The 26,192-nt window shown below is 43.8% G+C and overlaps 2 protein-coding genes across 16 annotated transcripts in view; both read left to right on the top strand.

Annotated features, from left to right (window-relative positions):
* Positions 1-6,695, top strand: part of Kalrn (kalirin RhoGEF kinase) — a 599,822-nt gene extending 593,127 nt beyond the window's left edge. For all 13 annotated transcript variants that reach the window (XM_036203323.1, XM_036203328.1, XM_036203326.1 and 10 more), the window contains one exon: positions 564-6,695. In XM_036203323.1, the coding sequence (XP_036059216.1) occupies positions 564-1,109 (546 nt within the window). In that variant the 3' untranslated portion in view covers positions 1,110-6,695. The remainder of the gene's footprint in view (positions 1-563) is intronic.
* Positions 6,696-9,866: 3,171 nt separating this feature from the next.
* On the top strand, positions 9,867-22,121 carry Umps (uridine monophosphate synthetase). Of its 3 annotated transcripts, XM_036204007.1 has the most exons (6): positions 9,867-10,090; positions 13,186-13,339; positions 15,206-15,877; positions 18,394-18,569; positions 19,610-19,724; positions 21,760-22,121. In XM_036204007.1, exons 1-6 carry the CDS (start codon positions 9,935-9,937, stop codon positions 21,927-21,929), a joined length of 1,443 nt encoding a protein of 480 aa, XP_036059900.1. In that variant the 5' UTR covers positions 9,867-9,934; the 3' UTR covers positions 21,930-22,121. The 3 variants fall into 3 exon arrangements, with proteins under 3 accessions (XP_036059900.1, XP_036059902.1, XP_036059901.1); XM_036204009.1 differs by lacking the exon at positions 13,186-13,339 and having other exon boundaries at positions 10,041-10,090; XM_036204008.1 differs by lacking the exons at positions 9,867-10,090; positions 13,186-13,339 and adding an exon at positions 13,991-14,050.
* Positions 22,122-26,192: the final 4,071 nt, after the last annotated feature.

The raw sequence follows: 26,192 nt of genomic DNA, 5'->3' as shown, positions 1-26,192 counted from the left end.
GTGCAGTGGCCTAAATCTTTAAGCTAAGCCTAGCAATCAGGAGGCAGAGACAGTAGGATCTCCATAAGTTCCAGGCCAGCCAGAAGTATACAGTTAGCCCTGTTCTTGCCCCTCCCCTCAACAGTACAATTTTCAATGCCAAACAACTTATTTAAAGTGCCACCTAGGGCTGGAGAGATGGCTCAGAGGTTATAGCACCGACTGCTCTTCCAAAGGTCCTGAGTTCGATTCCCAGCAACCACATGGTGGCTAAAAACCATCTGTAATGAGATCTGGTTCCCTTTTTGGGCCTGCAGAGATACATGCAGGCAGAACTCTGTATACATAATAAATAAATAAATCTTTTAAAAATATAAAATAAAAATAAAGTGCCACCTAAACTCAGAGTCTATTGAGTTCAGTGCCATCCTTCGAAGCCTCCTTTGCCTTTGAATAGGGAATATCCAACATGCACAAACTTTATTGAAGAATAACAGAACTCTGTTTAGCTAGCATATTCCACCTAGTAGTCAACAAAGACCTGATCTTGCCTCTTTTCTCCCTGCCTTGCTGGGTCCCTGTAGCCCGAAAACTTGCTCATTGACCTCCGGATCCCAGTGCCTCGAGTGAAGCTCATCGACTTAGAAGACGCTGTCCAGATCTCAGGCCACTTCCACATCCACCATCTTCTGGGGAACCCTGAGTTTGCTGCCCCAGAAGTGATCCAAGGCATCCCCGTCTCCCTGGGCACAGACATCTGGAGCATCGGGGTTCTGACATACGTCATGCTGAGTGGGGTCTCCCCCTTCTTAGATGAGAGCCAAGAGGAGACCTGTATCAACGTGTGCAGGGTGGATTTCAGCTTTCCCCATGAGTACTTCTGTGGTGTGAGCAACGCTGCCAGGGATTTCATCAATGTCATCTTACAGGAAGACTTCCGGAGGCGGCCCACAGCAGCCACATGCCTGCAGCATCCGTGGCTGCAGCCTCACAATGGCAGTTACTCCAAGATCCCCTTGGACACCTCCCGCCTGGCCTGCTTCATAGAACGCCGCAAGCACCAGAATGATGTGCGGCCCATCCCCAATGTCAAGAGTTACATCGTCAATAGGGTGACCCAAGGGACCTAGCCATCCCCAACCCCTGAGGTTTCACATAGAAGTGCGGTGTGAACCAAAGCAAGACTGAAAGTGTCTGTAAATAACTCTGTTCATCATTTCACCTCATGTGGGTCTCTGGATCGAGAGGTAGTTCTCTTAAACCTTGTCTGTGGTTACCCAGGGTCCCAGCGGCAGAAAAGTGACCCTAATCCCAGGAGCATTCCAGAAGGTCATGCTGAAGAAGTAAAGATGCAGAGTTGCAGAAAGTATTTTAAAAAAAGGGGGGGGGGCAAGGCTGACAAGATGGTAGTTGGTATAAAATGTTAATTGTACATTCCAAAATGAGTGGTTCAGTGGGCAAACCGTCCACCCACTGTGAGAAATATAGTAGGTGAAAATTTAAACTAAAAGTTCTATTTAACAAAGATATCAACTATTCTGCTTTAGATGGCTTAGATATAGTTTCTTAACAGGATACATATACACATACAGTATAATAGATCCCATTCAGGTTCCAGAGTTTTATAATATAGAGGTCTATATGAAACCAATCATAAGTAACTTTGAGTGCTCCGTTAAAACAGTCATTTATTTACCGAAGCATCGCATTATTTTGACTAAGCACAATTAGATGACGAGTTTTTTAGAGCATTTTATAAATCTTGTATAGAAATCTTTTATCAGAACCTGTGTATTAAGAGAAAGCAATGTGACCCTTTTGCAATCTGTGAATTAGATTTTTCTTTGTCCTCCATCATGGGTTGTTTGGGTAAGATAGGTTCTGTTTATCAAAAGCTCCCCTGAACTCACTGACAGCTCAGAGTTCCTCCTGTGGGAAAGTCAGGAAGTAAGTCCAAATCTTGTAAGTGTTGGGGGCTGGTTTTATGTCCACACCAGGCCTGACGTAGGCAAATGTATATCATGAGTTCACACAAAAGGGCACATAGAAACTTTTCCTACAGTTCCTGTGAACAAAGGAGCAGCTCTTTCTGGTTCCATAGCTGTAGAATACAGTTTCCAGAAAGTTAGCTTGCTTTATTCCTAACCCCTCATGAAGCTTCGGGTGCTTACCAAAAGGAGGCAGCCATATAAGCCTTTTAAAGGCTAGTCCTAAGTCCTTTCTGAAGCCATGGAGCAAAGCCTGACCCATCACTCTAACACAGCATGGGTTTTTAACTGGGATAGCAATACCTATCACCACACAGCCACCAACATCTCTGGACTAGAAGGATTAACTACATTCTGAGGCCAATGCTGCTTTCTCCATACAAGATTATTGACTGCCCGGTGCCCTCTTGAGGGAAATCCAATTAACCGGGGCATTTCATGGTTTGTTTTTTGTTTTTTTGTTTTTTTTTTTTGTTGGAGGGGATGGGAGAGTTTTTGTTATGTCGTGTTTGTACATGATCCACCCTTTGTTTTCTAGAGTGTGCTTAAAAAATGCTTTTATGCAAATAATATTCTAAAACTATAACTCCAGTGTTTATGTAAATCAGGCTTCATGTCATCGTGTCTCTCCTGCTAGTGGGATTGAGAACATTGAAATCACGTAGCTCAGAGTGCAATCAGAGAATTTGAGGAGGGGAAATAAGCAGCAAAATTATTTTAACTGTTTAAAGAAGAGATGATGGGAACAGTCTGAACTTTAATGTATAAAAAACGCTTATTCCCATGGTGGAAATAGAGAATGAAAGTGCTTATTATTTTCCCCCACCCACCCCCATTGGTTTCAAAGTCAAATTTCTCATCATCCACCCTCCATCTCATCTCATCCAAGATTATAAAGTAATAAATGAGTAGAAAGTAAAAGCAATAAGATTAGATAGCACCTAGTATCTTGGGGATTAACCAAATATATGGAAACAGACTCTGACTGTAGAGTTTCCTTGTCTTCGGGTGGCCCTGGGTCATCCAGCCTCACTCCCTCAGAGCTTGCTAACTCTCCATGTTCTTCACTTAAACTGTGATGTATACAAACATAAAACCATATGATACGAGATTTAAAACATGCTTACTAAAGCTTTTTTAGTAAACATGTCTTTATTATGAAGTATAGCATGAAGGAGGAAGGCCTGGCCCCAGAGGCTTGTTGTGGGATAAAGTACAGGCTCCGAGGTCGGCAAAGACCCAGAAAGGGACGTAGCCAGGTCTGTCCATTATGGCTACCTCGGAAGAAGGGCTTCTTGCCGAGTCAGTTAGAATTGTTATGGCTGACTGCGTTTCTGCTAGGGAGAAAAGGGGTCTAGAACAGTGATCAGATGCCACAGAAGGGCCAGTTTGAAAGCACGTGGTGGGGTGACAGAATCGCTAGGCAGAGCCAAAGTTTTCACAGCCACGTTTGTGTCAGGGTTGGGATGATCTAGATGTGGGCTGCATGGAATTGTCCCAAGTACACAGAGAAGACAGGAAGGGATAGCCGGAAGGGAAAGGAACGTGGTTGGGTTAATGGCAGCCCCACTACAACTGTTAGAAGAGCGCAGGCTCCAGAGAGGTCCTAGGAGAAAGGGAACACACTTTCTATAAGTTGATGACTGACATGACCAGGGAGGCTCCTCTCTGCAGAGGCACCTGGGTCCCTCCACCAGGGAACAAGATGGTCTTGGCTCGAGAACTCTCCCTAGCAAGCTGGGAATTAAGAGCAATCTCATAGACGGGGCTAGGAAATAGAGTACAGATGTGCTCAACAGTGGCTGGAGAGGAAGGACGAGGGGCCACTCTCCTGCACCTCTTTTGGCAGGGAGATTTATCACTAGGCGAGAAGAGGGCAGAGGAGAGGAAAATCTTCCCCCCCTCCTACCACTCCAGTTGTTCTCACTGAGGAAGAACTGCCAGCTGACCCCAGGAAAACAGTGCTCGTGAGAGTGGCAGGTTTCTTGTCTGGCACAGATTCATTGTTTCGAGCTCTTCTGGTTTGTGTTAGAAGGGTGGGATGCAGAGTAATGGAAAAGATCAGAGCCAACCCACGATCCCGGATGAGAAATCTAATCATTATTATTATTATTTTTTTTTTTTTTGCGCCTCTTATATTTGTTTCAAAGTAAACAGATTCTTTTTCACTTAGAACTGAATGTGGTAAAAAAAACTGTTAAGAAAAACATCGAAATGTTGGATGTAGCCTTCAGCTCTCGCCCAGCCACAAGCCACCGAAGTGCAGGTGGAGGAGGCCGAGGGGAAAGCTGGCTTCGCAGCTTTGTGCTTCACAAAGCCTTTATAAATAGTAGTGCCTTTCAGAGGGGAGGTGGGGAGTGAAGAAGTTCAATTGCATTTAGATTTGCTGATACTGCAGAATTTCTTCCTTAGGTCTTAAGCCTTTAAATGAAAGGTTTAAATGTCTTTTAAATGAAAACATCTGAATGTAGGACGGGACCAGGTGTTTTTGAGCATTGCTCTCAGCTACTCCAAATTCATTCTTTCTTCTTTCTGCTCCACGTCCCCATTAATAAAATGGAATTTGGGCAGACACAGAGAGAACATTAATCTCTTAAGAATGTTTAGGAAAATGTCCTAGTTGACACATCTCTAAAATATTTTGATTTCCTTAAAGTGCTACACACTGCCAGTGCTAGAATTTTATTGACAGTAACTTTGAACATTCCAGTTTCCCACAGTCTTATGTTTGGATACCATTTTCAAACGCTGAGGTTAAATGCTGTCAATTGTTTTTCATTGGAAGTTCTGGGTGCACCTCCTCTACATGTTATTTGGTCTTAGCTTATAATTTCCACCCTTTAATAACTTGTCTACAGAAAAGGATTAGGAGAACTGATGAGGCTTTAAATGTCCATAAGCTCTTTTCTTCAGTATTCCTTATGGCAGACATGAGAGTCTGATACCTTCCCAGATAGCCAGCCATTTCCTTCTCTTTCCAAGCTATATGCTCTGGGAAAATCCCTAACAGTTATTTTCCTCACTGGGAGGGCAGAGGTGAGGATCAAACACCTTCCCATGTCACAATTCATTTATTTCTGCTAGAAAAGGCAAGTGTTGTGTATGGGGGCGGGCTACTCACTACTTCTTTTTTTCTTGCCTATCTAGAAGAACATGGAAATTTAGATCTGTGAGAATATGTAGGAGAAAACAGGATATAAAGTGGTTATTTTTCTGTGTTAAACACTCTCGTTTATACCTGATAGGGAAGAAATCCATTGACGACAAAGGGTCTTTATAGTAGACAAAGGACCCACTCACCACGTCGTCCTAGGGTAGCCCATGAATTGTACTGGGTGAGTTTTGAGGAATATAGACCATATTCCTTTCTTGCCCAGGTAACATTCCAATAGAGTCTGGATTAGGCAAACATAGATAAGCTTTTCAACAGATTTATTTGTAAAAAGCACCTCATGATTTTTCTTTGCTATTTAAAATCTAAATACCTTTGGGGAAGGAATTATTAGACCCGGGATAGGCTAAAAGGAAAAACTCTCAGAGATTCCACCAACAGAAAAGAAGATACAGGATAATAATGATTTTCTGAAAATTCTAAGGCTCTCATGGCCTCACTCATTCTAAAGAGCTCAAAGGGACTGAAATTTGTCCAGAAACCTAGATGTTTTGATAAGAAATGTTTTTCATGAAAAAATCTATATGGAAATAGAATACAGAAATATTATATGGCCATATTTTTTATGAAAGACATTTTCCCTTATTTTTTAATCTAAGTTGAAGTTATAGGAGAAGATAGAGTCTTTCTACTACAGTGCTTTAATCTTTAAGTGATATTAATTAAAAGCCTAAAATTAACAATCCCAGGCCATATTGTCTTTTTCTATTAGCCTGTTTGCTAAGAAATTCCAAACTGTGGTCAGATTTAATTTTTATCCATATGAGCAACCTAACAGTTTAGTCAGTGAATGGGGAAGAGCAAGGAAACTCGCAAATAGCAAGTCTTGGAATTCCTGAGAGTTAATTTAACCAGGTGAATTTGCCAGTCCAGGGATAGGAGTTGCATGAAGTCCCCACTTCCATCAAGAACTAAGTCGAATCCTGGAGTCCCTGGAGACCGTTACTGTGACCTCAAAGACTGCGGCTACGAACCTGAAGTTAACAAAACATTTGTCTTCTCCTACTAACTTAAGCCATACCTATCACCTCTGTGTTTGATTTTTTTTTTTTTTAACCCTGGTGCTTTTACTTCTGTTTCTGCCAAACTTTAGACTACTGTGGGGAAGTAAATAAAACTGGGAGAGGGAGAAACAGACTGTGAAAAACTAAACATACCCTTGAGAATGCTATTTATGTAGAGAACAGCAGCAATTGAGGGCACACTGTTGGAAAATATGGATATATGTACATCTGTACATGTATATAGTGTATAATATGTATGTATATGTTATTGCTCATATGCAGAAATCTATCCATTGGCAGGCAGCCCGGGTGGGTCAGTTTTTCTACTGGAAAACCATTTAAGATCATTCAAAACCATTAGGGATAAAACATGGAGAATTCTAGTCACATGGGAATTAATTTGATGTCTTTTGAAGTCTGCAAGGCCAATCGAACAAATTATGAAACACATTGGGACCATTATTTATGTGATTCTGTTTACTCAGAATTCTATATTTGAGTTCTTTAGTGTGTGTGTTTTTTTTATTGTTGTTGTTTCAAGACAGGGTCCCTTTGTATAGTCCCTGGCTGTCCTGGGGACTGTCCTGGGAATTGTCCTGGAACTCACTCTGTAGACCAGGCTGGCCAGAGATCTGCCTGCCTCTGCTTCCCAAGTGCTGAGATTAAAGGCATCATGCCTGGCCTGTCTTTGAATTTTAATACCTGATTTGCAAACTGTGCCCACATTTCTTGGTTTTGAGTGATCCCTTCCCCCAAAGTCTTATGAGAATTTGTGGTGGGCTCCTCTGGCCATTCAGATAAAAGGCCTTTTCCATAAGTGGACAGGTTTCCCCATAGGGACCATTACACATATACATATAAGTACATACTTCCATCAGGCTTGTAACAGTTGATTCAAAATCACTCCACAGTATTGGTAAATAGCTCTATATTTTCAAGGTGCAGAAGAATTCCACAGCCTTAATTAGTTCAGTGTCTTGCTGTCTGCCTTAAGTGTATCTTCTGGGGTTTTGGGTTTTGGTTGTTTTGTTTTTTTTAAATTTCCCTGCAGTTGTTCATTTTGTATGCACACAATGTTGTTTTGTAAAGGTAGGTTGTAAATATTTTATTTGTAAGTTAGAATCACTCATGTGTAATGTTGTAAAGTGCCGACCTGCTGTCTTGTTATTATTACTGCAGTAAATGTTATAAGTTGTGGATGAAGTTTCAAAATGTACATTTCATATGTTATGCATTCCTATAAATATAATATACTGAAGATACTATTTTTAGTCGCCTGCCCCCCTTAAAAATGTTATAACATTTATTTATATGTGTGTGTGTGTGTGTGTGTGTGTGTGTGTGTTTGAGTCACAGTGTGTGTGTAAGAAGGCAATCTGTAGGCACTCTACCATGTGGGTTCAGGAAAATTGAACTCAGGTCATCAGTCTCGGTAGCAATTCCTTCACCCACTGAGCCAACTCACTGGCCCTTGTCTTTTTTTTTTCTAACTAAAATTCCTGTCCTCCCCCCCCCCCCTCCCCAGTAACTTTTTTCCTCTCTTCCTCCCAAATATTTGAAAGCATTTGACAAGCTTTTTTAAAAAAAATCCAAGACAGGCAGTGGTAGCGCACACCTGTAATCCCAGCACTCGGGAGGCAGAGGCAGGCAGATCTCTGTGAGTTCGAGGCCAGCCTGGTCTACAGAGCTAGTCCAGGACAGGCTCCAAAAGCTACAGAGAAATCCTGTCTCGGAAAAAAAAAAAAAAAATCCAGCAGGGCTGCAGCAGTGGCACACAGCTTTTAATCCCAGCACTTGGGAGGCAGAACCAGGCAGATAGATCTCTGTGAGTTCGAGGCCAGCCTGGTTTACAGATCGAAATCCAGAACAGGCATCAAAACTACATAGAGAAACCCTGTCTCAAAAAACCAAAAAAAAAAAAAAAAGAAAAAAAAAGAAAAGAAAAAAAAAGAAAAGAAAAGAAAAAAAAGAAAAAATATCCCATTAGTGGTCCAGCAAGATGGTCCAACACATAATAGCACTTGTGAAGCCTGAGGCCCTGAGTTTGATTCACAGGACTGCATAGTGAATGGAGAGAACTGACTCCCACTGGATCTAACAGATTTGTGCATCCTGGTAGCAGCCCAGCCATCTGGGAGAACCTATACAGGCATGATCAGGCTTTCAAAGACTGCAGGTGCTGCACAGGTGGGAATGAGCTGGATCTATAGTTCCCTGTCCATTAGCAGCATCCAGAGATGAAGGTTGTTTTGGTCTGGCAATAAGAACAAAATGTTTTAACATTTGAATTCTATTTAACCAATTTATTGCACTTACTAGTAATCAGAGACAACTGTCAAAACTATGAGTTTTACTGGATGTGGTGGTGAATGCTGTTAATTCAAGCACTTGGGAGATAGAGGCAGATGGATCTCTGTGAGTTTGAGGGCAGTCTAGTCTACATCATAAAGTCTAGGCCAGCCAGGCCTACACAGGGAAACTGTTTCAAACACAAAACAAACAGAGATATATGGGTTTTTCACACTGGAAGTTCAACACAATCTCCTTAGAGAAAACAAAGAATACAGAAATTAAATCTCAGAATCGTTTTGATAAGTAGCATTGGTTTGTTTTTTTTAGTTTGTTTTTTTCTTTCTCTCTTTTAAAAGATTATTATTATTATTATTATTATTATTAATTATTGGTTTTTCAAGATAGGATTTCTCTGTGTTACAGCTCTGGCTGTCCTGGAACTCACTTTGTAGAGCAGGCTGGTCTCAAAATCACAGAGATCTGCCTGGCTCTGCCTCCTGAGTGCTGGGATTTAATGGTATGTGCCACTACTGCTTGGGGTGGGGGTGGTATTTTCTTTAAAATAAGACAAATACAGCCTTAAGGGATTTTTATATTATTATTATATTTATTATTATTGACACAGTCTCACTAGTGACCCAGGTCAGCCTTCAACTTGCAATCTTTCTTTTTTTCTGAGACAGGGTTTCTCCGTGTAATTTTGGTGCTTGTCCTGGATCTCACTCTGTAGACCAGGCTGGCTTCCAACTCACATAGATCCGCCGGGCTCTCCCTCCAGTGCTGGGGCTCAACTTTCAATCTTTCTGCTTTAGGTTCCTAAGTAGCTAGGGCTACAGGTCTGTACCACCAGAGCCAGCTAAGGGATTTGTAAACCAAATATGCTTGGGTTTTCGAACTGCCCAACATTATCCTTCCAGATAGCCTGACACTGTCAGTTAACCTTCCCTAACTCCCTCCCACCCTTCTTCCTCCGGAGCACTTCAGACTGGTGTTAAGGGAAATAAGCACGTTTCTCTGCCAGCACCAGGGTGTACAAAGACCTGCTTTATATTTCTATGTGCAAATTTCTGTGAAACTCTCCCACGCCCGCTGTTGTGACGTTAATTCAAGAAGGAAGTCACAAGCCTGGTCTTTGAGAATTTTTATTCTAAGTGGAGAAACCCTGGAAGAGTTTAGGGAAGTGGTGGCTAGCGGGCGATAAGATAATTACTACGATAAGATAATTATGGTAAGAGAATTACTCCCGGAAGCGCTAAGCTTCAAAAACCAAAACAAACAAACAAACCAAAAAACGAGCAGAGCCGACAGACAGCCTTCGGGGGGAGTTGAGCATCCATCCGTCCACCTTGGAGGGTTTACAGCCCAGCGCTCCAACCAGGAAGCCTAAGCACAGACCCCCGCGGTCCGGGCCGGAAGGGGAGGCGGAAGAGGCGGGGCGTCTCGCTGACGCCACGGACCCCAAACCGCTTGGCTTCCAGAGCGAACTGAGCGCGGCGAGTATGGCGGTCGCCAGCGAAGCTCTGGGCCTCTTGGTCTCCGAGCTGTACGACGTGCAGGCTTTCAAGTTCGGGAGCTTTGTGCTGAAGAGCGGGCTCACCTCCCCAGTCTACATCGACCTGCGGGGCATCGTGTCCCGCCCGCGTCTGCTCAGTCAGGTACCAGCCCGGAGGGACGGGATGGCTCCGGGTGGCGGGAAAGGAGAGCAGGAGATGGCGGGGGTGGCCGGAGTCGGGGGATGAAAGAGAGCCACAGACCCGGCAGGTAAGCCCACCCTCTTGCTGGTCTGGAGAGCCTGTGGAGGAGCCCGGAGGCCGGCAGCAGTCGGTTCGGGCTCTTTGGGACCTTGTCCTTGACCGACCCGGGTCGACACGTGCGTTGCAGAAGTCGGAGACTTGGGAAAGGAAAAGGCGGGAGGGTGGAGAAATCGTCGTTGGCCAAAGGGCTCAATTTAGTCGTGCATGGGCAGTAGCAAGACATTAAAGCCATATGGTGGGCGCCAGGAAGGAAGATTTCTTTTTTTGAGTAATTGGGGGTAAACTATACAGGGTAGAGGTTTCTAACCCGGTGCTTTCCCAAACCTTGGGTGGGTTGTATATGAATCGCCACAACGTTTGCCGTGAGATAATGCATTTCTAGCACAATGAGCTGCCAGCTCAACTGCAGATGTCACTTTGAGCAGAAGGGTGGGGATGTTCGAAGTGTTGCTACCAACTCCGGGTGAACGCTGAGCACTGTGAAGTCTTTAGTACATGTATTTAGCGTGTGTGCGCGTGCATATATATGCGGGCGTGCATGTCCCGTGATACACTTGAGAGGGTCAGAGACAACTTTCAAGAGTGTGTTCTCTCCTTCCGTCATGAGGGTTGAAGGGAATGAATTCAGGTGGTCGGACTAGGGAGAAAACAGATTTACTGGATGAGTTCATTTGCCTGCCAGAATTATTGAAATCGCACTAGGGAGCTGGAGGCAGGAGTTAAAGGTCACCTCAGTCCGTGGTGTAGTCAGTCGGCTTGAGGTCAGCCTGGACTACACGGAGAACCTCTTTCTAAAGCAAACAGACTAGTAAGTTACTAGTGGCTAGCCTGTTGGCTATTATAACTAACTGTAGACTATTTCAACATCACAAAGTTCTGTCAAGAAGACATACATACCTACGTAGTCAGTCTGGGTTATCCTGAAAGATCCTGTTTCCAATAAACAATCCAACCACCCCCACCCCCAAATGTACTCTTAAGTTCCTGCCCCACACATGGAAGGTTTTTTCGTGGGTTTTTTTTTTTTTTTTTTTTTTTTTTGGGTGGTGTTTTTTTTATTTTTCGTTTTTGGAGACAGGGTTTCTCTGTATAGCTTTGGTGCTTGTCCTGGATCTCACTCTGTAGACCAGGCTGGCCTCAAACTCACAGAGATCCACTTGGCTCTGCCTCCGAGTGCTGGGATTTAAGGTGTGTGTACCACCACTGCCCAGTGGTTTGTTTCTTGAAAACAACAACAACAACAACAACAAAATTTTTTTCCTGATTGAGCTGGCTTTTTGCCATCCTGACTATTGCTATGATCAGGAATCTTGAAATAGTGTGTTTCATCAGTGTAAAGAAACTATTACCCAGAACTTTCTAATGAGCATTTTAGGTTTAAAAGAGGTTTATGTCAACAGGTGCTCTCAGTATATACACCCACCCCCCAAAAGTAACAGATTATATGCTTACTTCTAACTTCCTAGTAAATTGATGTGTGTACAGACAGTTGGAGGGAACCAATAGTATTTATCTCACTGAAAAAAGAATTCCCCAAATCTATACTCTGTGGTTGCAGGTTTATGTTTTAGGTAAGTGCCCAGGCAAATGATAGTGCAAGAGAATCTCTAGGAGACTTAAGATCATGAAATTTTTTTAATTTGGTAGTCTTACATTTCAATTAATATACATCTCAGTTGAGATGTTCATGTAAAGAAGCATGACAGATCAGTAAAAAGCCCACAGGAAGACATGTATTGCAGTGTAATAATTCTGTGGACGTAGTGAAATTTGAGAAAAACATAATGTAGTCTAGCATTTGTGTGTATGCCTGTATGTTACTGGGGGTCGGTCCCCAGCTGTGAGTACACCAGGCAAAGTGCTCCATCACTGGACTGCTATCTTCTTCCCATATTTATTACATACGATGATATTAAAGTTCTGGGTATGTTCTTGATTTTAGTACTAGAAACTGCACACTTTGCAACTTAAAAATAGTCACAGACTTTTAAAAACACTGAAGTGGGAAGCTAGGCATGGGGTGGTACATGCTCATGAAGCCAGCATGAGGGAGGTTGAGGCCAGTATTGAGACTCTGCAAAACAAACAACTCCCTCTCCCCTTCAAGAGTAAAAAAAGCTAATTTGGGCGGGGGCATGCCTTTAATCCTAGCACTCACAAGGCAGAGCCAGGAGGATATCTGTGAGTTCGAGGCCAGCATGGTCTACAGAGCAAGATCCAGGACAGGCACCAAAACTACATGGAGAAACCCTGTCTCAAAAAACAAACAAACAAAGAAGCTAACTTGGTTTATGAATGATTCTTAAGGTAGTGTTGGATGGGAGTATGCATTCTAACATTAAAATATGGTTGATTTGGCCTGGTGTAGTGGCACATGTCTTTAACCCCAGTGCTTTGGGAGGCAGAGGCAGGTGGAGCTCTTGAGTTGGAGGCTAGCCTGGTCTACAGAGTGAGTTCCAGGATAGGCTCCAAAGCTACACAGAGAAACCCTGTCTCAAAAAACAAAAAAAAAACCCTCCTGTCTTGGACCCCCCTCAAATGAATGATTTATGTAGAAAAGATAAAATGTATTTCACACAATAGGCTCTATACTTAGGAAAGTGTTCACTGAGGACTTCTTTCAGAAATAGAACCAACCATCCTTCTAGAGTCAAGGCATAACGGGAGTCTGGGAAGCATCCTTGGTCTTCAGGGTGGATCATGCTTCCCGATATTACATGATGCCCTCAGAGTCGGTCCTGAATCTAGCTGAACTGGTTCATGCTTATGTTTGCACGCCAGGTTTCAAGACTGTTGTGATAGGTCTAAGTTGGTTGCTTAATATTTTCTCACCTGAGCTTAGATACTCAAAAAGTGAATTGTTATAAATAATCCATTTATATCTTAGAATTTAATGAAAACCCCCCTCGGGTTTATTTCCATCCAGCCATTGCATGACTCAGATACCATTCTGAGTAGTTGTAATCATGGAAGTTTATGTGTTCCTTTTCTTACAGGTCGCAGACATTTTATTCCAAACTGCAAAAAATGCGGAGATCAGTTTTGACAGTGTGTGTGGAGTTCCTTACACAGCGTTGCCACTGGCAACAGTTATCTGTTCAACCAATCACATTCCCATGCTCATTAGAAGGAAGGAAACAAAGGATTATGGTAAAACGAAAATAGCATAAGCCTCCAGTTAATGTGTAACCTGTTAGGATTTTGTTCTCTTTCAGGCCCTGGTGTTTAGTAGAGCTGTTGCATGCTCCTGGGGGCCTGATAAACTGTTGAGTTGTTGACTTGCTCCAGAAGACCTTCCTGGAGAGTTTGGGTCTGAAAAGCTTTGTGATGACTGGGGAGTAGAAAGAGCGTGCTTGGTGAACCCTGACCTTTGTATTGGCCCTCCCTTCACCAGCAGTGTGCTGTAAGAGCACATACTTCTAGTGTATTTACATTTAAATGCATGCAGTCCTGAAGAGGAAGAGGACCCTTAGGAAACTCAGAAGACACCTTGGGGACATTTTTTTGGTGGGGTCCATAACAATAGACTATCAGGTAGTTTGCTCTTAAACCTCAAAATCACTCTAAAAATATCAGGGCTGAGTTGATACTTAATGATACTCAAAAATTAATGGGATTTTTACTCACTGATATTGATATGGTAATGCATTGTTAGTTTTTTAAAGAGATCTTTTAAGATAAACTACAGTATCTGAGATTTGCTTCTAAAAGTTTTGAGAGTTCAGTGATATAGCCCAACAGGTCGAGGAGCCTGCAGCTGACGCTGACCTGAGTTTGGGCACTGAGTTCCACATGCTGGGAGGCGAGCGCCTACTACTTCAGGTCGTCCTTTGACCTCTACACACGTGCCCACACATAGATGTAAGGACCAAATAAGGATGTAGCTGTTGGCCATGAGTTAAGTGGGGAGTTTCTGATTATCCCATTGTGAAGCTAAAACTAATGTACTCACGAGGAATGTAGGAACTTCCTCATGTATCAGTGTACCTGCAAGTGCTCTGTCCTTTCCCAGGCTGAGATTTAGTTAAACTCACCATCCTTTAAGAAATGGGAATGGGGGAAGGTGATCTCCCGCAGTGAGGCTCAAAAGGAGTGAAAATGGGTTACCTATTTTGTTTCAAAGTAACAGGCAGCAGCAAATGTAAAATTGAGTCTCAAAAAATGAACAGGAAACAGAGCCTGAGTTAGACATCTTGTAGGCTGTAGTAGGCCTTAAGGGTAGAGGGTCGTCACAGTGTATAATTCATTGTGGTTATGGTGTTCAGGAAGTAGTAAACTGTTTCCCTTCTAAATTTAGTTTGATGTTCGCCTGCATGTACCTGTGTACCATATGTGTGCAGTGCCAGCAAGGGCATCAGACCCCCTGGAACTGCACTTACAGACAGTTGTGAGCAGCCATGTGGGTGCCGGGAACTGAACCAGGTCCTCTGTAAGAGCAGCCAGTGCTCTTCACCGCTGAGCCATCTGCCTGGCCACTGTTTTGTTCGTTTGAGGCAGGGTTTCACTATATATCTCTGGCTGGCCGTGTGGCCTAGGCTGTTGTAAGGCTCTGTGCAGGCCTCCTGAGTACTAATAGGCATGTGCCACAACTGGCTTTAAATTGTTTTCAAAGAAGCAAATTTTTCAGTTGATCATGAGTGGTAAACTTGTAATCAGTATTAATAGGAAAGAATGATTTTTATTGGTGATACTGATTTATTCTGCTTTTCATTATAAGTGATCTTGCTTTAAGAAACCCCTCATTTGTTCAGAAAAAAAAATGAGTTTTTATTTACATTTAGTTTTACTGTAACTATTCTGTATATAATTGACAGTTTGGAGATACAGAGGATACTGAACAAAGCAGTTGTGGCACATTAAAAATCAACAGACAGTAGCTTCAAAGTAAATGATCATAAATAAGATTTAGAGACTCTTAACTCTTTGTAAGTACATAGTAAGAGTAGACTCATGATATGTCTTGAGGTAGCTGAAACATTTTATGTATTTCTTTCAACAGAGGCTTTTCTGTTCTAGGTACCAAGCGTCTTGTAGAAGGAGAGATTAATCCAGGGCAAACGTGTCTGATCATTGAGGATGTCGTCACCAGTGGGGCCAGTGTTTTGGAAACTGTTGAAGTTCTTCAGAAGGAGGGCCTGAAGGTGACTGATGCCATAGTGCTGTTAGACCGCGAGCAGGGAGGCAAGGACAAGCTGCAGGCTCAGGGGATCCGTCTCCACTCCGTGTGCACGTTGTCCAAAATGCTAGCGATCCTCGAGCAGCAGAAAAAAATTGATGCCGAGATGGTCGGGAGAGTGCAGAGGTTTATTCAGGAGAATGTTTTCCCAGCAGCTCATCATAATGGTGTCCCCCCTCCTAAGAAGAAGGCATGCAAAGAACTGAGCTTTGGTGCACGAGCAGAGCTGCCCGGAGTCCACCCACTTGCCTCGACGCTTCTCAGGCTTATGCAGAAGAAGGAGAGCAATCTGTGTCTGTCTGCTGATGTCTCAGAGGCCAGAGAGTTGCTGCAGCTAGCAGATACCTTGGGACCCAGCATCTGCATGCTCAAAACTCACGTCGATATTCTGAATGATTTTACTCTGGATGTGATGGAGGAGTTGGTAGCTCTGGCAAAACGCCATGAGTTCTTAATATTTGAAGATAGGAAATTCGCTGATATAGGCAACACGGTGAAAAAGCAGTATGAAGGTAAGTGCGTTCAGAAATGCAGTGTAGTGGACTGGCCACAGAGGAGAAGACGTACTGGCTCCAAAGTGAGAGTGAGTCCAGGCCCCGAAGTGACCTCCACATTGTTTCTCTCCGGCTCTAAGCTGTGGCCTTCGTTCGGCTTTCTCTGTTGACTTCTTTCTCAGGTGTAAATTCCCTTTATTAGCTGCCCTGGGAACTGCTTCTGCTCCTGCAAGTACGAAGTTCAAATTTTAACCATTTTGGACTGAGATCCTTGTCAATCCCCCCCCTTTTCCATTTTTATATATTTATTTATTTTTCTATTATCAGCTTGATACAGTACAAATTCTTATCCTAATAGTGAAATGTTTCATTGAGGCTTGCCCAGTAATTGAGTAAAACTAAAACTTATATAAGCCATAGTCATCCTGGAGTCCCCCCCCTGCTAGGTAGCCTCCCTGGTTCTGTGGGTTGCAGTCTAATTGTTCTTTGCTTTATATCTAGTATCCACTTATGAGTGAGTACATACCATGTTTGTCCGTCTGAATTTGGGTTATCTCACTCAGGATGATATTTTCTAGTTCCATCCATTTGCCTGCAAATTTCATGCTGTCATTGTTTTTCTCTGCTGAGTAGTACTCTATTGTGTATATGTACCACATTTTCTTAATCCATTCTTCAGTTGACGGGCATCTGTTTCCATGTTCTGTCTATTACGAATAGTGCTGCTATGAACATAAAAATAATGAGTTTGCTGCTCCTGCGGTGGTGGCGCATGCCCTTAATCTCAGCACTCAGGAGGCAGAAGGGTATGTGTGAGTTCTGGACAAGCAAAACAAGATGTGTTGGCCCTGACCAAAAATTGCCAATATAGGAAAGGATGGGGAAAAAATATTTTTAGCAGCATAATGTGTTAATACACATTTTTTTTTTTTAAGTTTTAATATCAGGTGAAGCAGCTTATAAGTGGCCTGGGAGGCTGGGCAGTGGTGGCCCACACCTTTAATCCCAGTACTCGGAAGGGAGAGATGGGCGGATCTCTGTGAGTTCAGGGCCAGCCTGGACTATAGAGGGAGATCCAGGACAGGCTCCAAAACTACACAGAGAAACCCTGTCTCGAAAAACCTAAATAAAGAAATAAGTGGCCTGGGAGATGCTTAGTCCTATTCCTGTTTTTGCATGCAGACTTCTGCTCTTAGAAACAGGCTGGCCCATGGTGGCACACCTTTCATCCCAGCACTCAGGAGGCAGTCGGATCTCTGTGAGTTCAAGGCCAACCTGGTCTACAGTGAGTTCCAGGACAGCCAGAGCTATACAGAGAAACCCTGTCTTGAAAAACCAACAACAGAAAGAAGTGACTGTAGGTCCTGGGTAGTTCTTTTGCTTTTTCACTGTTCTGTAGCCACATGCCTTAGTGCCTGCCTGTCTTTAGTCTGTTTCTTTCAGGTAGAATTGCCTGCTACCTCATGTGCTGACAATGTCCCACCACGACTACATTGCTTAGCTTAGTTGAGCTTACTGGCTGAAGTAAGAGTTGTAGTTATATAACCTTTCTTAGGCTTGTGTGTTGGTTTTCAAGTCTGCATTTTTACTACCTGTTTAAAATGTATACTGTTGGGCTGGGGAGAGGGCTCAAAGTCTTCTTTAAAAAATAAGATGTGTGCAGTTGCCTCTTAAGATTGGAAAGCCAGGGCTGGAGAGAGAGCTCAGAGGTTAGAGAACATTGGCTGTTCTTCCAGAGGTCCTGAGTTCAATTCCCAGCAACCACATGGTGGCTCACAACCATCTGTAATAAGATCTAGCTCCCTCTTCTGGCCTGCGGGGATACCTGCAAACAGAACACTGTATACATGATAAATACATCCTTAAAAAAACAAAAACATTGGAAAGCCAAGAAACCTGTAGAGGGTAAAGTTGCTGAGTGATCTCTATGGGGTGAAAATCTGTCGTCTTTAAGAGACTTTCAGGATGTCACCATGCTTGAGCTCTGGGAATGTCCATCTTCATATGTCCCTCTGATGGCACAAGCTTCATTGGTGGTCCCAGGCTTCAACCTGCAAAAACGTAATAGCTCATCAGCATTCCTGATAGACCAAGTGCAGCAAGAATTGTTCCTCTCTGTGACCTCTCTCCCCTAGCTACCATGTGGACGGCTGACTGTTTCACAGATGGTACTATGGGTCCACTGAGAAAGTTCTTAAAGTACTGACTCTTTGATTAACTTGTTGCTAGAACATTTCATATTGTAGTTGGTTGTGCAAAGGGTTATAGATTTATGTTTGAAAATTAGCAAATACCTTTTTTTTTGTTTTGTGTTGTTTTTCAAGACAGGGCTTTGTGTTAACAGCTCTGGCTGCCCTGGAACTTGCTTTGTAGACCAGGCTGTTTTTGAACTCACAGAAATCTACCTGCCTCTGCCTCCTCAGTGCTAGGATTAAAGGTGTACGCCACCACTGCCCAGCTAAAAAAATTTATCTAGCAACTGCTTGATTTTTGCCCTTTCAAACACAGCAAATATCTTTTTTATTCCTTCTTAGGTGGCATCTTTAAAATAGCTTCCTGGGCAGACGTAGTGAATGCCCATGTGGTCCCAGGCTCAGGAGTCGTGAAAGGCTTGCAGGAGGTGGGCCTGCCTCTACGTAGAGCATGCCTGCTCATTGCAGAGATGAGCTCTGCTGGCTCCTTGGCCACTGGAAACTACACCAAAGCAGCAGTAAGTGATGGTGTGCGGGGGGAGTGGAGCGCAGAGTGTGTGCTGCATGTTCTAGGGCAAGCTCTGGCTGCTCCGGCCTCACCTCTTATGCCCGCTCCTCAATTCAGCCATTATTCTGACAGTTTATTAGCACCGGTTGGATTGAACTCTTTGATCTTGTAGCAGGTGAAGGGTTTGAATTGTACTCCAGATAATTAAGATGTATCTCCCTGTACTTGTCTTTTCATCTTGAACGTTTCCTATGGTAAATTTTAGAGTTGAACAGTCACCTAGAAAGTAGATGATATTTATAGTTTAAGGAACACAGAAACACTTTAATTACGTGTATGTTGTTTTGCCTGCACATGTGATTATGTAGAGTGTGTTCCTGGTGCCAGCAGAAGCCAGTAGAGGGCATTGGATTCCTTGGGACTGAAGTTAGAGGTGGTTGTGAGCCACCATGTGGGTGCTGAGAATGGAGTGTGGGTCCTCTAGAAGAGCAGCAGCCAGTGCTGTTTACTGCTGAGCCATCGATCCAGCCCCCTCTGGTAAATTTAAAACACCACCCTGAATGGACCGTAAGTACTGGCTTCTCAGGTCTCAAAAGCAAAAGGTCTGGGAGTGAGCTCTGGCTCAAGGACAGGCTGTCCCTTACTGGTGGTAATAGCTGGTGTCCAAGCTGACACTGTGAGAGTCTCAGGCAATGACCAGTCAGAAAGCTAGGCCTGCTGTAGCTGTGAGGAAATAGTATGGGAATTAGCACCTGGTCTTTACTGGTGTCCTCAAGAGGGAAGTGCTGAAGAGCATTGCTTAGGTAGCTCCCTCCATCTTCAAGAGCTGTGATGGGACATACCTCGTATCCTTCTTGGAAGCAAGTGAGTTATCAGGCATTGTTACAAGTAGGAATTAGACAGCATCTTGTTTGATGCACGTACTGTAGGAGTTCTTTTCAATCATGGTTTGTTGGAGGAAGGGGCCTTCTCAGGACCTTAGTGGAGGCATGTGTATTTCATCATCATGATTTCTGTTAGTGTTTTTGTAATACTGCCTATTACATGTAGGTTGGGATGGCTGAGGAGCACTGTGGATTTGTGATTGGCTTTATTTCCGGCTCCCGAGTCAGCATGAAACCAGAGTTTCTTCACTTGACCCCAGGAGTTCAATTAGAAACAGGAGGTAAGTGTGCTTACTAGTTATGGCTCTTCTAAATCTGCTTCCTTACCATGTCAGGCAGAGTAGATCACTGTGCTGTGGTGGTGTTGTCGTACTCTAGGACAATGAACGAGCCCTTTAGTCTGTACTGTATTTGTAAGACAGCTTACCTGCAGTTTCATTTTAGAAAGCTGCTTGGCTTTGTCCAGAGGCAGGGTCTGGGCCCTAGAACCTGAAGAGATCCACCTGACTCTGCCTCCAAGTGCTGGGACTAAAGGCATGTGCCACCATGCTGGCCAGAAACCTGGTGTTTTAGGTTAGCATTTTCTAGTTGGTGCTCTGAGTATGCAACCCATTGTGTGTTCCAGCAGATCTGGAAAACCCTTGGCTAAACCATTAGACAGTGCCTGGCTATGGTTCCTAAACTCGCAACAGTTTCAAATTCGGGTGTAAAGACAGGCACCCGAAAGGGCTGGATGTAGTTCTAAATAGCGTGTGTGCTTAGCTGACATGAGGCTCTGGCTTAGTTTCCAGCACCTCCCCTCTGCCTGCCAACAAAAGTGTAACTGTACTGCAGGACTCAGTATACAGATTTAGCTTGGAAGGAGGTAGAGGGGGATTGGTTATTACTCAGGTGTAGCTCAGCTGGTAGAGTGCTTGCCTAGCTCGCACAAGTTCTGGGGTTCATCTACAGCACCCCATAACTGTGCTGTTTGTTTCCTAGTTGCACATGGAACTTGACATCAAAACCTGTTGTAAGCGCATGTAGTTTACAACCAGGGAACAGCCTTGTGTATTTTTTATTGTCTATTGAGTATCTAGGAATCCCTTCTAGATCAGAAGCTCTTTTTGAAGGACTCGGGCTCTTCAGCTCTATCCAGGTGAAAATACACAGGATGTGTGTCAATGTTTAAAGCGATGATAGGATTATTTTATGTATCATTTGCCACATTAGGGAAAAGCACTGCCTTTTTTTGAGCTACTTTAAAGAAAATAGAAAGGGAGACAGAAGAAAACTAGTGAATGCCGATACACACATGTTACATCTGTGGAGGAGATAGACCTCCACAGAGGAAGTGGCCTTGGAAGTCATCAAAAACTCTTAGAACTTTATAAGCTGCATTTGTAAACAATTGCAAAGACTTGCATTCTCAGCCCTTCCGTTCTGTTGTCGTGTATCTTTATATAAGCCACTAACCTTTTTTGTTTGTTTTAGACAGGATCTCTATTTAGTCCTGGCTGTCCTGCAACTCAGAGATGCTCCTGCCTCCCAAGTGCTGGTACTAAAGGTGTGCACGGCCACACCTGGCTTGCTTTCCTCCTGTAGCGTAGGCTGGCCTTGAACTCCTGAGTGAATATGCCGCCGTTCTCAGCGGACTAAATTGGGGCCTTGCACATACTGGGCAGGCTTCTAACACTAAACTACTTTTTTTAATTAAATGCATAATTTTACTGTATTTTCTTGTCAAACGGTTTTACTTCGGGCAACAACTGAAGTATCACTTAATAGGGAACAGCACCCGTGGAGGGAAAAAGAGTAAAGCCAGAATAAACTACTTTTATCTCATCTTGACCTGTGGAGCAGAGGGAGGCATTGAGAGGGCCAGACAGTGCCTGTTTAGCATAGTGCCTCACAAAGCCCTGCAGTTCTTTGACTAGGGAGCACATTAGAGCCTAGGCTTTTAGGAACTGAAAGCACCAAAACACATTTAACATAACATTTCTAGAACCACAGAAATTAATCAAAAGCAGTCATCAGGGATTAGAGGCTATCCAGGTATGGTGGCAAAAGCCTTTAATACCAGCACTAGGATTTCTGAGTTCAAGGCTAGCTTGGTTTACATTGTCTCTAAAAATCAAAGGATTGGGGTCTGATTAGGGTCTGAGAACTTGGTGGGATTGTAGCAGAAAGGGTTAGGAATACTAAGGCATATGATAGGAAATGCTGTCTGGATTTCCCTTAATATCTTGGACTGACCCAGTGAATCCTGTTACCTTCCATGTTGCTCACAGGCTTCCTGAGTTTGCATTATGTTAAATAGCTTTTGCTTCTCTACAGGGGATCACCTCGGCCAACAGTACAATAGTCCTCAAGAAGTGATTGGCAAACGGGGTTCTGATGTCATCATTGTAGGCCGGGGAATCCTTGCAGCATCTAACCGCCTGGAAGCAGCTGAGATGTACAGAAAAGCTGCCTGGGAAGCTTATTTGAGTAGGCTTGCTGTTTAATGAGAAGACACTGAAGATCACTGGCGCCCCACAAGTCACTGGCTTCAAAGCAACAGTACCCTGCAGGGCTCAGGGTCCTGCACAGAGCGATTAAGGGACAGACTCTGGAGCCCCGGTGTCCTGGTCTTTAACATGTAACCACTGCAGTGGTACTGTAACACGAACTCTTTTTAAAGCTTGCTTTCACTGAGACTGGTGTTTGTCTGGCAGCCACCACCTTTCCGAGTCCCTTCGTCTCAGTCACGTCCAACGTTAGCTAGCCACTCACCTCCCTCAGTGCCATGAAGCTGCACCCTGAAACAGAGCAGGAGTTCTGGTTTGTGCTCCTCAATGATCAGGGCAGAAAGTCACAGCTTCCTGCTTCGTCTAGATGGCAGCCGGCTGCATCTAAGAACACAGGAATACCGGTTCCGCACTCATTCCTGTGTTTGCCCATAACAGTGCTTAGCACTGTTACTCTTCTAGAGTATCAGCATTTGCTTCCCAGCACCCACATGGTGACTCACAGCCATCTGTGACTCCAGTTCTTCGTCTAACTTCCTCAGGCTTTCTTTTTAAAATTTATTTAACTTCATTTTATGAGCATTGGTGTAAAGGTGTCAGATCCCCTGAACAGACAGTTAACTCCAGTTAACTATGTGGGTGCTGGGAATTGAACCCTGGTCCTCTGGAAGAGCAGCCAGTGCTCTGAACCACTGAGCCATCTCTCCAGCCCTGAACTTTTTTTTAAAGTAGTCTTTACCAGTGCTTTAAAAGGGAGAATTTTAGTACAGAAGTATCTGCCCACTGCAAGTGGAATTCACATTCCCCCTCAAACTTGAGCCATTTTCCCCTTTGCTTCCCAAGCGAAGCACCATCACCGTGGTCTCTGCCCTCCACACACCTGCAGTACCTTGTTCTTATTCTGCTGAAGGAATGCTCCTTTAGCATTCAGCAGATAGCTGTATGTAAATAGTCCAACCTTGAGAAGACCGGTGTGTATCAGATGGAATGGTCTGAGTGGGTCTCTATGCTAACCATGTAGCCTGCTAACTTTTTTTTTTTTTTTTAAATGTATACATAGTTCTACCTGCATGTGTGCCTAACATGCCAGAAGAGGGCACCAGATCTCAGTATAAATGGATCTCAGTATAGAGCCACCATGTGGTCACTGGGAATTGAACTCAGGACTTCCAGAAGAGCAGCCAGTGCTCTTAACTCCTAAGCCATGTCTCCAGCCCGCTACCTTTCTGTCAGCACAGCAGCCTGTAGTCTACACATGTGTAAAAAAATTAGCAACTGCACCTTACTCAGCAAGCGTGCATCCTCTAGTAGTGGAATCCAGGCACTTAAAGCGAGTGCTTGAGGGAAGTCTGATAGCAGCAGGATCCCATCCGATGAAGATAGAAGCAAGGAAAGTAAGAGCCATTGTCTTAGGGTGGATTTGTACCGATGTCTGAGAAATGCTGTCAGTATCTAAGAAAACATCCCTTCTAGGTGTTAGTTTTGTCTCCAACGGCTGTGTGGCTCCAGGAGTCCAAGGGACCCTTTCAGTTTTATGGTGCATATCTAAATTGAGGCCCCGAGGTTTCAAGTGTACACATACACATGGTTCTAGAGCCATCTTCCAGTTCATTTCTAGAAAACCAGGTCTTCAGGGAAGGGGTCAGAAGGGGAAATATGTATTAACATAATGCATTAAAGCCCTGTACTATTAATTCACATCAGCCTTTTGGGAAATAGGAAGCATAAGGTCCTCTTGAGGACAAGACTTCCTGGATTGATCCACTTACTAAATAACTACAGTAACTTTGGCCAAGTCAGTCCATCTTCAAGTTCAGTTAAAATGCTTTCAGTTTTTCCAGACGACTCAGCATGGGCATGTCACTCCAACGCCCTGTTTAATGGTTATATAATTTACCAAAGAATAGAGCTTTGTCACTGGAGATGTCTCCATGTTTATTCCATAAAGATGTTCCCCAGTGGCCTCTTGCTTGGTATGTAAGCAAAATCTGTGGACTGTTAGACCAGTCTTTGCCCCTTTCTCTTCCAATAAACCTCCCATGCAAGCCCTGATTTTTTTTTTTTAAGGTTATGTATGTAATATGTACAACATTCTGCCTGCCTGTATGCCTGCAGGCCAGAAGAGGGCACCAGATCTCATTACAGATGCCTGTGAGCCACCATGTGGTTACTGGAAATTGAACTCAGGTCCTCTGGAACAGCAGTGCTCTTAACCACTGAGCATCTCTCCAGCCCCTTTTAAACTATAACACGGGGTCCATCAGTGTGCCAGTTTTTTGTCAGTGTGACGCAGACATCTGGGAAGAGGGTTTTGTGGGTTGTTTGTTTTTTTGTTTCGTTTTTTGTTTTTTTTGAGACAAGATATCTCTGTAACAGCCCTGGCTGTCCTGGAACTCGAACTGTAGACCAGGCTGGCCTTGAACTCAGGAGGCTAAACGGTCTTATTAATAAAAAACCCAGAACCAGATGTTGGGGTAAAAGCTGAAAGATCAGAGAGGCAGAGAGCAAACCACTAGTTCTTACCTCTACAAAATCATCCACTGAAAAGAGACTTCCTGTTTACTCATGCCTTAAATGACTTTCTGTGTCTTGCCATCTTTCTTTCTTCCTAGTGCTGGAATTAAAGATGTGCGCCACCACTGCCTGGCTCCATTAGTATATTTACCAAATAGGAACTGAGTTGCAGCTCACATTCATCTGTTTGCAAATAAAGCACAGATGAGGGGCAGCCTCACTTTGTAGAGCTGTGCTCAGGTGCATGTTTACATTTCATGCTGTGCTGTGTGTATCTGTTTCACCACAATGAAGAGGGAACCACACCTATCCTCTACCATGGCATCTCTGCCCAGACAATGTGAAACAGCAGGAGCGTGCTGAGAGAGTGCATCCCATCACCAGGTTCTCCGATTAGTCAAGACTTCCTCAGTGAAAGCTGTGAACAGCTGATTCCTTTTTCAGAATAATTATCTATATAGCCTTTTCCAATCATCAAAATTGGGAATCGACCCTAGTCAAAATCATGTCTTCTAGGTACCTTCTATCACAGTAAAATCAGGATGATTAAGGAACAAGTTTCATTATTTTAACCTCAAAATCGTCCATAAATTACAGAAGTAGCCATCACTTAATCCAATATCCACTACTCAACACCTCAGGAGAGGGGTTCCCCAAACCACAAGATCCTTTACAGATCCCAGTGCTTTTAGGCTCTATTCACTATCAACAATTCGTGCCTAAATTATTAGTCTTTGGAGTTTAAGGGAAGCCACTCCAAAACCGGTTACTTGCAGTGATCTGAAAACACTGAAAAGCTGCAACATGCAAGGCTGAGCCTTGGACAGACTCCTGGTTCCCAAGCCTTCAACCAGCTCTTCTCACAGGACAGATCTCTCCATGCCAGAAGAGGCATGTGACAGCCACACTCTATCCTTCCGAGGGTACATTAAGAGCAATCTATTCCCAGGGTATGTATCTTGACCCTAACCATTTGGCTCATTGCAGCCACTGGGCAGAGTCCAGGGCCCCTGGCCCTTTGAAATCTGTATTAGAGTCAGATTTCAGGCCTGCTAAGACTGTTGAAAGACAAAGGCCAGGGCAAAGCTGTTCTTACAGACATCTGCTGCTGCACTGTGGAAGCACCAAGGGTTCAGCTCCCTCTCCTGGTGCAGATAAGAGCTTTCCTTAGAGAAGCCTGTTCCTTCAGCCAAGACAGGTCTCCAGGACTGAGGAGACCCCGGGGCTCTTAACTACAGGACTGATTGCAGGGCCGAGGTTCCCTAACACCAATCCAGCAAGACAAGGTTCTTCCATGCTAGACAAAAATACTTTTCCATTGTGCTAAGATTTTAACCAAGGCTCAAGGCCCAAGTGCTCAACTTTTAAAAACAACTTTTAGCAACCTGTGTGCTAAAAGATGCATCCCACTTTCTGAAAAGTCTTTGATGCCTCACTATGGTCTCTGCAACCCCATGTTCCTGTTAGGGTTCACCCCATTTCTAAACACACAAATAGAGGTGTAAGCTCTGGGAGTTCATTTTGTTGGAGTCAGGGTTTCTCTGTGTAGTCCTGGTTGTCTTGAACTCACTCTGTAGACCAAGCTGGTCTTCGAACTCAGAATCTGTCTGCCTCCCGAGTGCTGGGAGTAAAGGCATGTGCCATTGCACTCAGCATGGAGTTCATAAGGATTTATGTTTATATGTAAACATAAATCGGGTGCAGTTCTAAATGGAGGGGAGTTTCTGACCTTTCTGTTTATCCAAG

This window comes from Onychomys torridus, chromosome 12 (genome assembly GCF_903995425.1).
Source record: "Onychomys torridus chromosome 12, mOncTor1.1, whole genome shotgun sequence".
Lineage (NCBI taxonomy): Eukaryota > Metazoa > Chordata > Mammalia > Rodentia > Cricetidae > Onychomys > Onychomys torridus.
This window is presented reverse-complemented; position numbering and strand designations above follow the sequence as displayed.